Here is a 12,579-nt window from a genome sequence, read left to right as displayed (position 1 = left end):
AGCCTTTCTATTTTTGTGTTTCTTTTACAAATTTAGTTGTGTTTTCATGTTTACGTTTTCTAAATCCAATAAACCTGGAAATAAAAAGCCTGATAAACCGTTCGCATCTGTTAAAAATGGGTTTCAGAACAAAATATATTCTATTTTTAAGTTTCTTTAAAAAAGGGTTTTGCTGCTAATTTCCTCCTTAAATCTGACACACATCAGCTGAAACCTTCTCTAACACAGTCTTACAGAAATACTGCCAAAGGTGAAATGATATGTATAAATTTCACTAATTTCATCAATCTGCAGCATTGAACTATACATATTCATGCAGTTAATAAGCATTGTTGGCTTTTGTTTAACCCGCAGCCGGTCAGGTTAATGAATCATCTCTAAACTAGCAGGAGACCCACCTTCTTATGTCCTCGGAGACATTTGGGTCGTTGTTTAAGGGAGTCGGAGGCTCAGCAGGATGAGCTGAGCCGTCGGAGTTTCCTGCTCCCCGTATGAATGTTGGTTTTTAGGTCCGTGATCCGGTCCGCAGCTGGCTGCAGCTTGGTCCGAACCGCTCCGGTCCCGACCTCTCTGGGTCTATTCTCACAGGAGAGAGGTGCTCGGAGCTTCTGGAAATCCAACATGACCCCAAACTATATTATTTAGTTGTAAACTTTCAGCTGAATTTAAACCCTCTCCACCCAGTTGGTGCAGCACATTTTATTCTTGTACTGAAAAACTTTCATTGTTTTTTATGTTACAAAAATATACGGGTGTATAACAATGTGTATTATTTCACTATGCATTACTATAACAGTAATAATGAAATAAAACAGGCCCTCACTACCTAGATCCTCCACCAGGCATTGCACTTGCAACTTCAGAGTAGCAGGCCAGTCTGTGTTAGTAAACTGGAGCTGACATGCCTGGTGCTGCAGTCTGGTTCCAGCACATTTGCTGCATGTTTTAGACCAGTAACTCCTGTAGACACTAATGAAGGCTGGGGAGACATTTCCGCTGTTAGATTAAGGTGTTAAACAACGAGGAGATTTTGGTTCAACAAACGGACACTAGGGGGCGATAAAAGCAAGCCAAAACTGCTTAGTTGCCATTTAAAAGCTGAGAAATGGTGTTAAAGTCCTGCACACAGACTGTTTGGCATTAAAACGGAAGGTTTTGCCTCCCTAATGATACAATAGAAGATGTGTTTGTTTCATCTGCTCCATGAGCTCTTTGGATCAACGTGGTGCACCGATAGTAGCCTAGCATCAGCTTCACCAACACCTCGTGTCTTGACCGTGTTTGTGTGTGTTGCAGATGTGCGGACCCAGTTGGTGGAGCAGCAGCGCTGTCTGGAGCAGCAGACGGAGATGCGAGTCCAGCTGCTTCAGGACCTGCAGGACTTCTTCCGGAAAAAGGCCGAAATTGAAACGGAATATTCCAGAAACCTGGAGAAGCTGGCAGAGCGGTTCATGGCCAAAACACGCAGCACAAAAGACCATCAGCAATACAAGTAGGTTTGTGCAGAGTAGGGGGAAAAGGTGCGTGAAACTGGTTAAATACTTCTGGTCTCTGGTTTAGAGAGGGCAAAAAGACATGAAAGGCCTGACAGACGGCATGGCTGCTTCTCCAACGTCGTAGCGTAATATCCCGCTTTAATCAAAGGTGTATTTCGTCAGTTTTGTTTACTTTGCCTTGAGATTAAGCTTGTTAATTGGTCTTAGATAAACAAACTGAATTAAACTGAAACTGGGTTTGAGAGTAAATGTTGTTTCCATGCTCAGATCTCGAACCGCTGACCAATGAGGTCTTCACACTTCTTCTGGGTGTGCTCGCTTTCCTAACATCATTGACCCGCCCAGAAGTGGCTGGGGAACTTCTGGCACGATCATCGCCTTTTGACCCAAGAGCACAAGACAAACCCACGAGTGTAGGTTTTAAGAGGCCGGAGGGAAGGAGCAGAACTCCTGAATGGGTTTTATAGCAGCAGAGTCCGTTTGAGAGCAAGTAAATATCTGAACGCAAGAAGGGACTTTTTGGTTGTTTTGAGAGAGATCTGAGCATGAAAACAACAATAAATGCTCTCAAATCAACAAAATACACTCTTGATTAAAGTCAGGATGTTAATCCCAGACTGAGCTACTAGCTAGGAAACACCGGTTTTCTAAAACCAACAATATAAGCCAGTGTAGAATTCCAAATAAGACATGAACTTCAAAAATGTTGGAAAAGTTAAGAAAAATGGCCACTCTAACCCCAGAGAAAGCTATCAGATCTTCATGAACAGCAAAGAGAACACACCTGGAGAACATAATTAAGGTAAGACCTCCACCCCATGCAGAGCTGACGATGCACCCTTCTCCTCCCAGTCGAGACCCATGGCCTCAGGTCCGGAGTTGCTTCACACTCAGCTCTGAGCTTCCCCAGCATGTGTTGAAGGTCCCAGCATGATGGAGCAAAGAGGACTCCTAGAGCAGTAGCTCAGGAGGTAGAGCGGGTTGTCCAGCAATCGGAAGGTTGCATGTTCGATCTTGGCTCCCGATCTCGAAACGATACGCTGTAAAGTGTTCCAGAGACAAAGGTGACAAAGGAAAGCCCTGGCAGAGTCTGGGTTTAGGACCAACCTAAACCTCGTCTAGATCCCCTAAATGGTAACTGGCCTCTATTTGATTTAGCACCTTCTAGAGTCCTGGAACCCCCCAAGGCGCTTTACAACACAGTCAGTCATTCGCCCATTCACACACAGGGATGGTGATGAGCTACATTGTAGCCACAACCGCCCTGGAGCGCACTGATGGAGGCGAGGCTGCAGTACACAGGTGCCATCGGACCCAATGACAGCGACAAACTGAGCGGGATGGAACCTGCAACCTTCCGATTACAAGGCAAGCACTTAACTCCTGTGCCACCGTCGCCCCTAAACACCTGTGGCCCAGTCGGGCCCCCTGCCCTCCAGGTCCACGATCCCACTCTGATTCAGACTGAAGCGGTGTGTCGACCTGACGCAGAACTGGATGAAAACCAGCAGTTTGTTTACATTTTAAACACATTTTTATTGTTCTTGCTGAAGTGGTGTGAACTAAACTTGGCGCGTCTGATCCATCTGTTTCTGTTCCAGGAAAGACCAGAACCTGCTTTCTCCGGTCAACTGCTGGTACTTGTTGTTAAACCAGGTGGGTGTTGGAGTTTCTTTAAGGTTCTTCTCAACAAAAACAAAGACTCTTCTGAGCCCGTTTGTGTTTACAGGTCAGGAGGGAGAGTAAGGACCACGCGACCCTCAGCGACCTCTACCTGAACAACGTCATCAGCCGGCTGACGCACATCAGCGAGGACTCGGCCCGCCTGCTGAAGAGGGTGGGCTCCTTCATCCTTTTCAAACAAACAGTTTTTATCATTACATCTTTTATTTAACCGGGTAAAATAATCACGTCCATCTTTAAAGAGAAACCCGAAAAAGACGGAAGTAAAAACAACAAATTCAGTTTACCGAGGCTGCAGAAATCTGAGGGTCTGATGATTGGATCATCAGGGATCCCGGATGGTGGCGGAGCGGGTCAACCAGAACCAGATGAAAAAACGGGTTTGACCACAAACAAACAAATTCATTCATAATTGAAGCTTTTCCTCCTGCAGCTTGTCTGCAGCCGAGCCGTTCGGGGAGAGTTGCGTGGCAGCATCAATATTGCATTATGCTAAATGACCGTGGAATCCCAGGATGGATGATTCCCATTCCCACCGCGCCCGCGCGGAGAACAGATCAGACGAGCCTGTCGCCATGGCCACGGGGCGGTTGGCGTTGTCATGGTCACTCGCCGTCTGTCTCCTCTCCGGGTTCGGAGCAGAGCTCCTGAGACGATGCGAGGCTGTGATGGAGGCGCGCTGCTGGCTGCCGCTACGTGCATGAATAAAAGAAGTCAGATTAATAATGAAGGCGCGGAGCTAAAGTTAGAGGCGGCTGGGAGCGTGCACGTGTTCCATTTGTTCTGGTCCACAGCGGGCTTTATTTAAACCCACTCTTCTTCTTCTGCGAAAAATAAAGACACACCCGGATTTTTCCGGTAACAGAGTAGAGATGAAGGCCGGGGATTACGATGACCGATCAGTGTTTAAATCGGGAAGATAATCTGGGAGGAAAACGAACATTTTAACACATCATTCTCCATTTATTAGGGAGTTAATAGAACAAATCATTAAACAAATGAAAGTAAAAGAATTTCTTTTTACGATTACGACTCCTTGTTGTTCTTCTCCTCCATGGTTCTTGCAGGAAGTCGTTTGTTGTTAGAGGAACGGATTTGCAAGGCCAGAAAACTCACATGAGATCCTTCCTGGCATTTATAATACATGTGCAGCTAAACACCTCTGTTCTCGTCCAGTACGGATTTAATGCACCGTTAAAGAGATTACATGTATAATTCATTACCATGCTTCTGGATAAAAACACTATTAACTCGTTTCTGAGGTTGAATTCCTTAATTTAAATTGTTTAAATAAAAAAAATATGGTACAAAAAGTATATTTAGAGCAGAATGATGACTTCTGACTCCTGTCCCGTAAAACTTAAACATCATCATGCTTTTTTTTAAGGTTTCCATTGATTATTTTTCTGCTTGTTTTTGGGGCTTTTAGAGCAAAGAGATTGTGCTGCAGCTTCAGGAAGACCTCATGAAGCTTCTGAATGAGCTTTACACCGTAAGTAGGAACAACTTTCTGAATTTGATTCATTAAACTCGGAGCGGCTTCCCACATCTGCCCTTACCTGAAGGAGAATCACAAGAAAACACAGAAAAGCTTCAGATTTAGCCTCCAGAGTCCAGCTTCATTATAGCTAAACAGAGATGAGATGCGACGCTGACCGTCAGACGGCCTGAAGGAGCTGAAAGGTGAACGTCTGCTGATTATTGGAAGTCCTTGAAGCTCCTGCTCTGAACAGGACGAATCCGATTAGATCCGGTCTGATAACCTTGTGGGATGAAGGCAGCAGGACCAACTGGGCAGCAGTCGCCTGTCTGACTCGGGTATTATGGGCTGCTGTTGCCTAGGTGATGAAGACCTATCACATGTACAACGCGGAGACGATCAGTGCGGAAGCCAAGCTGCGGGAGGCGGAGCGTCAGGAGGGCCGCGTGAAGGGCGTGCCCGGCTCGAGCGGAGGGGTGGAGCCTGTGTTTGGACTGAGGATAGAAGAACGCCATCAGAGACGCAACGCCGCCCGCAAGATGGAGAAGATGAGGGAGAAGGTGAGCAGAATCTGAAAGGTTGTCAAAGTTCTGATCAGTTTTTGTATTTTTGATTATTTTTTTATTTCTCCATCAGAGGAAGGCAAAATACTCCGAGAACAAACTGAAGACTCTGAAAGCCAGAAACGAGTATTTGCTGACGATGGAGGCCTCTAACGCCTCTGTGTATAAATACTACATCCATGATCTGCCCGACATCATCGACGTGAGTAGAAACACTCGTCTGCAGATCGTGTTGGTCTCAAACCGGGTGGAGTAACAACAACCTCCAGTTAAACAGTCTTCATGAGTGGGCCAGTAAAATGTTCCACGCATTAAAATGACTCAATGCAAAGACATAACTGGCTGAATAGTAGAATATCTAAGGGTGTTTCTCAATGCCAAGGAACCTTGCCTTGATGTCTTGGCCCCGCCCCGGTTGCCAAGGAGATACGTCATCAGGAGCTGCCAAGACACGTTCCAATGTTCATGTTCTACCGAGGCGTGTGTTCTCAGTTTTTTTTTTTTTGCCGTTTAGCTAGCTGAGCGAGGATACACGGGAGGTGTCTTGTAGCCTAGCCTTGGTCAAAAATTACCCAGAATACACCGCGGTATTTTCAAAAAGACAGCGGATCAGAAGCCGGCAGCTACTTCGGGGACAAATTTCAAGTTTAAAAGTAAAACAACTAATTTAAAATGTTTTTTTTAGATCCAAAGAAGTTATCTATGGTTGGTTAGTAGCTCAGTAGTTGCAGCTTCGGTGGCTAGTGGGTAGTAACTCACTTATATATTTAATTTAATAAACATATACACAATTTAAAAAGTAAAAGACTCGTTATATATTTATATTGAAACTAATACTTATAAAATATAACGTTATCTCCTGTGTCACGTGGCGTTACGTGGCCGCCGTGGAAGCCGCGGTCATGTGATGCAAGTCTGTTCCATTTAACCGTTTTCTTTGACCAAGGAAGGACCGTGTCCTCGTAAGCAAGGCGCCTTGACATTGAGAAACACCCTAAGAGTCATCAGTACCTTTCGAAAACCAACAAGAAAGTTCAATCCATTTTGTTACAAACAGGAAACCCATAAATCCAGGCCATGCTTGGTTTAAAGTCGAGTTGCTGCATTTTTATGTTAACTATAGACAATGAAGAGGTTTAAACCGACATACAGGAAAATATTAGCAGGAAATGGTGTTCTACAAAAGTTATAACTCAAGAGTTATTTATAGAGGCAAAGAAAACAAACTTTAAAGGGGCAATATGTTCTGTAAAATATCCACAAAACAGGCTAATGTCTCAATCGTGTATGAAGGAAGGTTATACTGAAGCCGATTTCATTCTCATCCGGCTGGGGGACAAGAGAGGGACGTAGTTACTGTTAACAGTCAAGTGTGCAACAGGCATTTGTAATTCAACACCAGCAGGTAAAAAGCTCCAGAGTTGTTCAATGAACCAAAGCCAGAAAACAGGAGCGACCCAGAAGGTATTTCTTGTACTCCTTAGAAGCCATGGCATCTTTATGTGTTACTCTTAAAATCGAGTAAAGAACATTGTTGGGAGGAACACGGTAAAAAAGTAATTAATTACTGTAATGCATTGCTTTTTGCTGTAATGTGGTAATGTAATGTAATGTAATTACAGGGAAAGAAAATGGTAATATTTACTCGGTACAATTGTCAGTAACGCAGTAATTACAATGCATTTTTAAACCCAGAATCAAGATGCGCTTCTTAAAAATTCAAATTGCGGGAAACCCGAAAAAAGATCCAGTATCCACATATATGACGTCATTTATGGACTCAGCTTTGCTGGCAGAGAGGACGCAGCGGTAACGGCTCAAATACTCCAGCTGCGTCCTGCACGCGGCCGCTGCAACATTCACAAAATCGCTCCACTAAAACTAAATAATTCACCTGCGATCGTTCATATCAGTGCATGTTCTCTGGTATTTTGTGCTTTTCTGATGTGCTTTGCCTCAGCTGAGTTCACAATCTGTGCCCCGGTGATTTCAACTTATTGCTGCTGGAGCGCCGCGCATTTGAAGATCCCTTTGGCTGATAGTTAGAAAGTAGGAAGTCTAGTTTACAGTTTTTCTGGAAGATGGAGAAAACATGCAGCATGCAGGAAGGTTAGAGAGAGAAAAGGCCGGAAATTATTCAAATAAAATCAAGAAAACAAAACAAAGTGCTTGAAAAGAAAAAAAGTAGGTAGATTTATCCCCAATACACATTTTTACCAGTGAAAAGCAATAATATATAAGCATTTAATATTCAATCAAATCAAATCAAAGATACTTTATTAATCCCAGAGGGAAATTAAGAGATTTATACATGTGATAGAATCAGATCACCCCAGAAGTCAGTCCCACATCCAGGGCCGTATCAAGGCATTTGGGGACCAAGCCAAATATAGGCTTGGAGCCCCCACCACCTCACTCCCTGCTCAGTTAATATAAGATGGCAGCGTGCTGAGAGTACAGATTGTTGTTGCTTTTATTTAATAAACAATCATTTTAAAGCCCTGTTATTATATCTGACTGTTTTTAACAGCAATCCTAGCTCAGACACCACATCATTCCACCGGATGTGTCATGAGTTCACCAGGCATCAGATTACCAAACTCATACTGAAGTTGTTTTGTTGAAAGTAACTTAGAGTAAAGTAAAGTAGAGTAGTACTGCAAAGTGCAGCGTTAAAATTTTATTTACACATGGACCAATCCTTGCTCTTAAAGGTGTAAAATAAAATGATACACTTCCTTTAAGAGGCAAACCGATATGTTTTTTTAAGGCTTTTGCCGATACCAATTTTTAAAGCATTTTTGTTGCAGATGGCTGAGATCTAAAGCCGATTATTAAGGCTGAAATATATATATACGTTTTAGCAGCACATTGATTGTGAAAGACAACTGAACACTCACTGTGTGCAATATTAAATAAATAAGTCAATAACTCTCTTAATATTTCTTGAATTTCAAATATAAAACAAATTCAAAAAATTAAAAAATAAACGGTGTTTTGGGGTCCTTCGGCTCCTTTCTTCAGCCTAGTAGTGGTGGCAGTTGGCCACACAGGTGCCTGATTTTTTTAAATATATTTATGCTTTTATTATGGATGATGGCCAATATAGAAAAGATTGAATATATCGGCCGGCCTCTACTTCCTTTAGAGTTAAATTCAGATTCAATCAAGGCAAAAAGGTTGTCAGGGTGTAGGGTTGGAGGAAGGTTAGGACCCAAGGTACAGACCCAGGATGACACAAGGCAGGAGTACTGAAAAGTAAAATTCCTTTATTTAGGAGGTAAATCCAAAAAGCTGGAAGCAAAAAACCAAAAATCCAAAAGTTTTAGAGGCAAAACCAGGGAACACCCAAAAATTCACAAGAGGCCTAGAGAATATCCAAATACCAAGTGAAGGGGGGGGGGGGGGGGGGGGGAGGCTGACTCAAACAATGGACCAACAACACACTGAGGCCCTGTCCACACGTAGCCGGGGATCTGCCAAAACGTAGGTATTTTTCTACGTTTTGGCCTGTCATCCACACGAAAACGGAGTTTTTTCACACGAAAACGGATCTTTTTAAAAACTCCGGCCAAAGTGAAGATCTGCGTTTTCTCCGTTTTGGGTGTCTGTGTGTGGACAGACAGAACCGGAGTTTTAAGGTCCGCAACGTCACTTTCCGCGACAAAAAAATGCCAACATCACGTGTGCGACCTGTGTTTACACTAGCCGACAGCATGGATGCCCTCAGAGCTGCGCTCGCTTTATCAATTGTCCAAGCGCTTTTTGCTTGTTTGTTTTTGCAAGCAGAATTACTGCTCCTTGCGGAAGACCACAGATGAAGGACGAGGTTAAGAACGGGGGAAGTACTGCCGCCTACAGGTCTGGCATGTCCTTAACAACGTATTTATCCGGGTACGTGTGGACAGAGTTTTGTTTTAAAACGAGGTGGTGTGGATGCAAGTTTTTGGAGGGGCGGATATTCGTTTTTAAAAAACCCCGGCTACGTGTGGACTAGGCCTGAGGGTTTTATACACTGGGAATGGGTGATTAGGGAATTGTACACAGGTGAGGCCAATTAACAGAGGAATACAACGGAGCAGGGGAGGAGGCCAGAACTAAAACATGGGGAAGGAAGCAAAACTGACCTAGAGGGAGAAAGCTGACTAGAAAAAACACTTAACAGAAGACTAATGATAAAGGGTGACTAAAGAAAAAATCCTAAAAAGCCTGGAGGGAGGTTGGGGACAAACAGGGACACTGAAACCTGGAGGGAACACCTAAGAGAAGAACCTGGAGGGGGCTGGGGAACACAAGGAGACACATGAGGGAGACGCAGGACGCAGACCATGACAAAGGTCCCGAGGACACAGCCTTGAGGGACTCCATGAATGAGCAGAGATGCTATAGAAAACAATTCAGCTGATTAATTCATAATTAACTAAAGAGTTAAAAAGGCTTTAGTGTTTAAAAGCACAGGAACAAGTTACCCAGCACCAGAGTCCATTTCAACAAAGACAAATCTAGTTATAAATCTTAAAACTGCATAAAATCTGACACAAAGTGAGGCGTTTTCTGAAAACGATCCTTGTTTGTTTCCCAGTGCTGTGACCTAGGGTACCACTCCAGTCTGAGCCGGGCTCTGAGGACCTACCTATCAGCCGAACTGAGCCTTGAAGCCTCCAGGAGGGCGGGTCTGGAGGTGTTGGAGGGGGCCGTGGAGAACCTGGACCCGGCCCGCGATAGGCAGCGTCTGCTGGGCCTATATCCCACTGCCTTCTGCCCGCCACAACGCTTCAGCTTCCAGGCCCACATGGGCGACACAGTCAGTGGATCTTAGTCACAAGAAAGAGAGAAAAGCACCATAATGTCGTTTATGTTACTTTGATAATCGTTTTGTTTAACCCTTCCCCTACCAGGACAGGGGGTGGCTACATAGGGTTTAATGTTGCCTTGGCAGGGGTCAAGTGATGCACCCCTTAAAAAATATTAAGATAAAAATACACCAGAGGTTCATCTGACCCCATCAACAAAGCGGGAGGGTTAAAAATACTTTCTGTGCACAATTTTAGCAGAATTTCCGGATTTACCAATAATTTTTAATTACAGACAACTAAATGTACAGTAGTCATACTGACTAAGTAAAAATGATTTAGACTTTATTTTGTGGACCAGAATAAAAGCCCATCTTAGGTAGTGGGACCTGCCTGTGACTGTAAATTCAGATCTCATCAGCAGCAGCAGCAACACAAAAACACACCTGGGCTTGACGTTTCTAGTTGTCATGGTATTGTTTCACTTCCTGTCAGGTGAGCCAGATCGCCTCCCAGCCCCAGGTCCAGGCTGAGCTGACCCTCCGCCTCACTCAGCTTCAGACTCGCCTGTCGTCCCTGAAGATCGAGAACGAAGAGGTCAGAGTGACTCACAAACATCCACCCCAGCCACTAACATCAGTGTTTATCACCTCCAAACAACAGGATGCATCTCGTAGTTACAGACGGAAACCTGATCCTTGGTGTTTAAAGTCCCACAAGACCCTGATTTTAGCCTTGAAGGCAGCTTCTGTAATTGCCTTGCAGACAAATCCAGGGGCCAAGTGTTAAACCATCACACCAGTTAAAGTGAGATCTCACATTTATTTGTGGCTGATTAAAAAGTAGCAACGCTTTGTAAAAATAGTCCAGTTGTTCACTGAAATGGTCCCAAATGCTCCTCAAGCCCCTGCAGGGGGTTTCCTTGTTTCAGTCGGGTTTGTACTGGATGGAGATGGAGGAGGAGGAGGAGCAGGAGGAGGAGGAGGAGGAGGAGGAGGTTTGTTCTTTACACTAAAATCTGATTTTATTTCTGTGGGCCCATCATCATCTACTGCTGCTGCACATGTTGGACGACTGACTTGGCTAGCTGCTCTAATTCTCAGCTTCAGAGCAAAATATCCATGAAACCTTCTACAAATGTCTGTTTAAACTTACATTTGTTTTGAAGCAAATGTTGTGACAACTGTTTAAAAAGCACACATTCTGCTTTTAAAGGCAAACCCAGTTTCTGGTTCTTTTACAGCTTTAACAAGCCGATTCCAGTTTATCTAAAAATCTACAGTCGAAAGAATAATTCATAGTTATTGTGTTTGTAAAATGTGATTTCAGGAACCAAATCAAAGCAAAACAACTATAAAATGTGATCACAATCACAGATTTCACGGATCATGCTGAACCCTGGCTAATTCCAATCACTACCTAATTGTTCTTTGGTGTATCTCTTAATTTACATTAATATTCCCTCTTACATCGATCAAATAAACAACACTAATTAGCATTTATACGAACTTTACCAGGGTATTCCTCAAGGCTCAGTACTGAGTCCCAAATAATTTCTGGTGAGCATAAAGTAAATATATTTACTAATCTATATTAGTTGCAGATTAAAGTATTATGTTGAAAATATTTAAATTAGTTTTAGCTATTATTATTATTATTGTTAATCATATCAAAATGTTGTTTTGTTGCTAATAAATTGAATCTGAATCTAGAGAAACTCAAATTTGACTATTTAGAATATTTTTCAGTTAATCTGACAATTAAACGTAATATGATGCTATAATCCTTTTCTTTTTGGAGGTATTATAGAAATAAAACAAATTAGGAATAACAGATGAATCATGTCAAAAATAAAACGATCAAAATCAAAAGTAATACTGTATAAAATAGCAGATTTCATAAATTCGGGCTTATTGTTATTCTATAATTCCACGCCTGAGCTTTTGTTTGTGGAGATGATTTTAAAACCAGCCAGTTTCAGCAATTCATCAGTTACTGAGTTTATAGTAAACAACACATCTGCTGAGTTTAGGTTGATTTGAACTGCCCGTTTGTTTGTGCATTCGTCCGTTCTGTGGCGTTTGAACCGCAGTCAGGTGACTGAGACCCTCTGGAGACGTGTTTCACTCATGGCAGGTTGTCCAGTTCTGGTTCAGCTGTTTACCTCAAAGTGTTGAACTTTGTGACTGAAGAGGCCACAAACCTCCACAACGTGTTTCCCTGACCGTTAAAACGTCTTCAGACTCATGTTCGTTTACACCGTTATGATGGGTGACGATGCAGCAGCAAATAAAACGTAGCGGCTCGGTGCTGCAGTCTGTCTGTGAGCTAGCTGTTGTCTAGCACAGAGGGCAGCCGGAGACTCGGCCTGGAGGGCAGAAAAATGAGGAAGGAGTCCTGAGTAATGAGCATCTGCACCTCTCAGCAGCTCCCAACACACACACACACACACACACACACACACACACACACCCAGATCATCACTACACATAAAGACACACACACACACACACACACACACACACACACCCCGATCATCACTACACATAATGGCACACACACAC

General features: G+C 43.3%; 1 protein-coding gene across 2 annotated transcripts in view; it reads left to right on the top strand.

Moving 5' to 3' along the window:
* The window catches only part of srgap1b (SLIT-ROBO Rho GTPase activating protein 1b), a 48,083-nt gene that overhangs the window by 15,842 nt on the left and 19,662 nt on the right, over positions 1 to 12,579 (top strand). For both annotated transcript variants that reach the window (XM_070546380.1, XM_070546344.1), the window contains exons 2-9: positions 1,297 to 1,492; positions 3,098 to 3,152; positions 3,226 to 3,333; positions 4,609 to 4,671; positions 5,022 to 5,219; positions 5,296 to 5,424; positions 9,805 to 10,026; positions 10,511 to 10,612. In XM_070546380.1, coding sequence (XP_070402481.1) covers positions 1,297 to 1,492; positions 3,098 to 3,152; positions 3,226 to 3,333; positions 4,609 to 4,671; positions 5,022 to 5,219; positions 5,296 to 5,424; positions 9,805 to 10,026; positions 10,511 to 10,612 — 1,073 coding nt within the window. The remainder of the gene's footprint in view (positions 1 to 1,296; positions 1,493 to 3,097; positions 3,153 to 3,225; positions 3,334 to 4,608; positions 4,672 to 5,021; positions 5,220 to 5,295; positions 5,425 to 9,804; positions 10,027 to 10,510; positions 10,613 to 12,579) is intronic.

The sequence above is a fragment of the Nothobranchius furzeri genome, chromosome 1 (assembly GCF_043380555.1).
Source record: "Nothobranchius furzeri strain GRZ-AD chromosome 1, NfurGRZ-RIMD1, whole genome shotgun sequence".
Taxonomy (NCBI): Eukaryota; Metazoa; Chordata; class Actinopteri; order Cyprinodontiformes; family Nothobranchiidae; genus Nothobranchius; species Nothobranchius furzeri.
The sequence above is the reverse complement of the archived record's forward strand: the minus strand, read 5'-3'. Positions and strand labels throughout refer to the sequence as shown.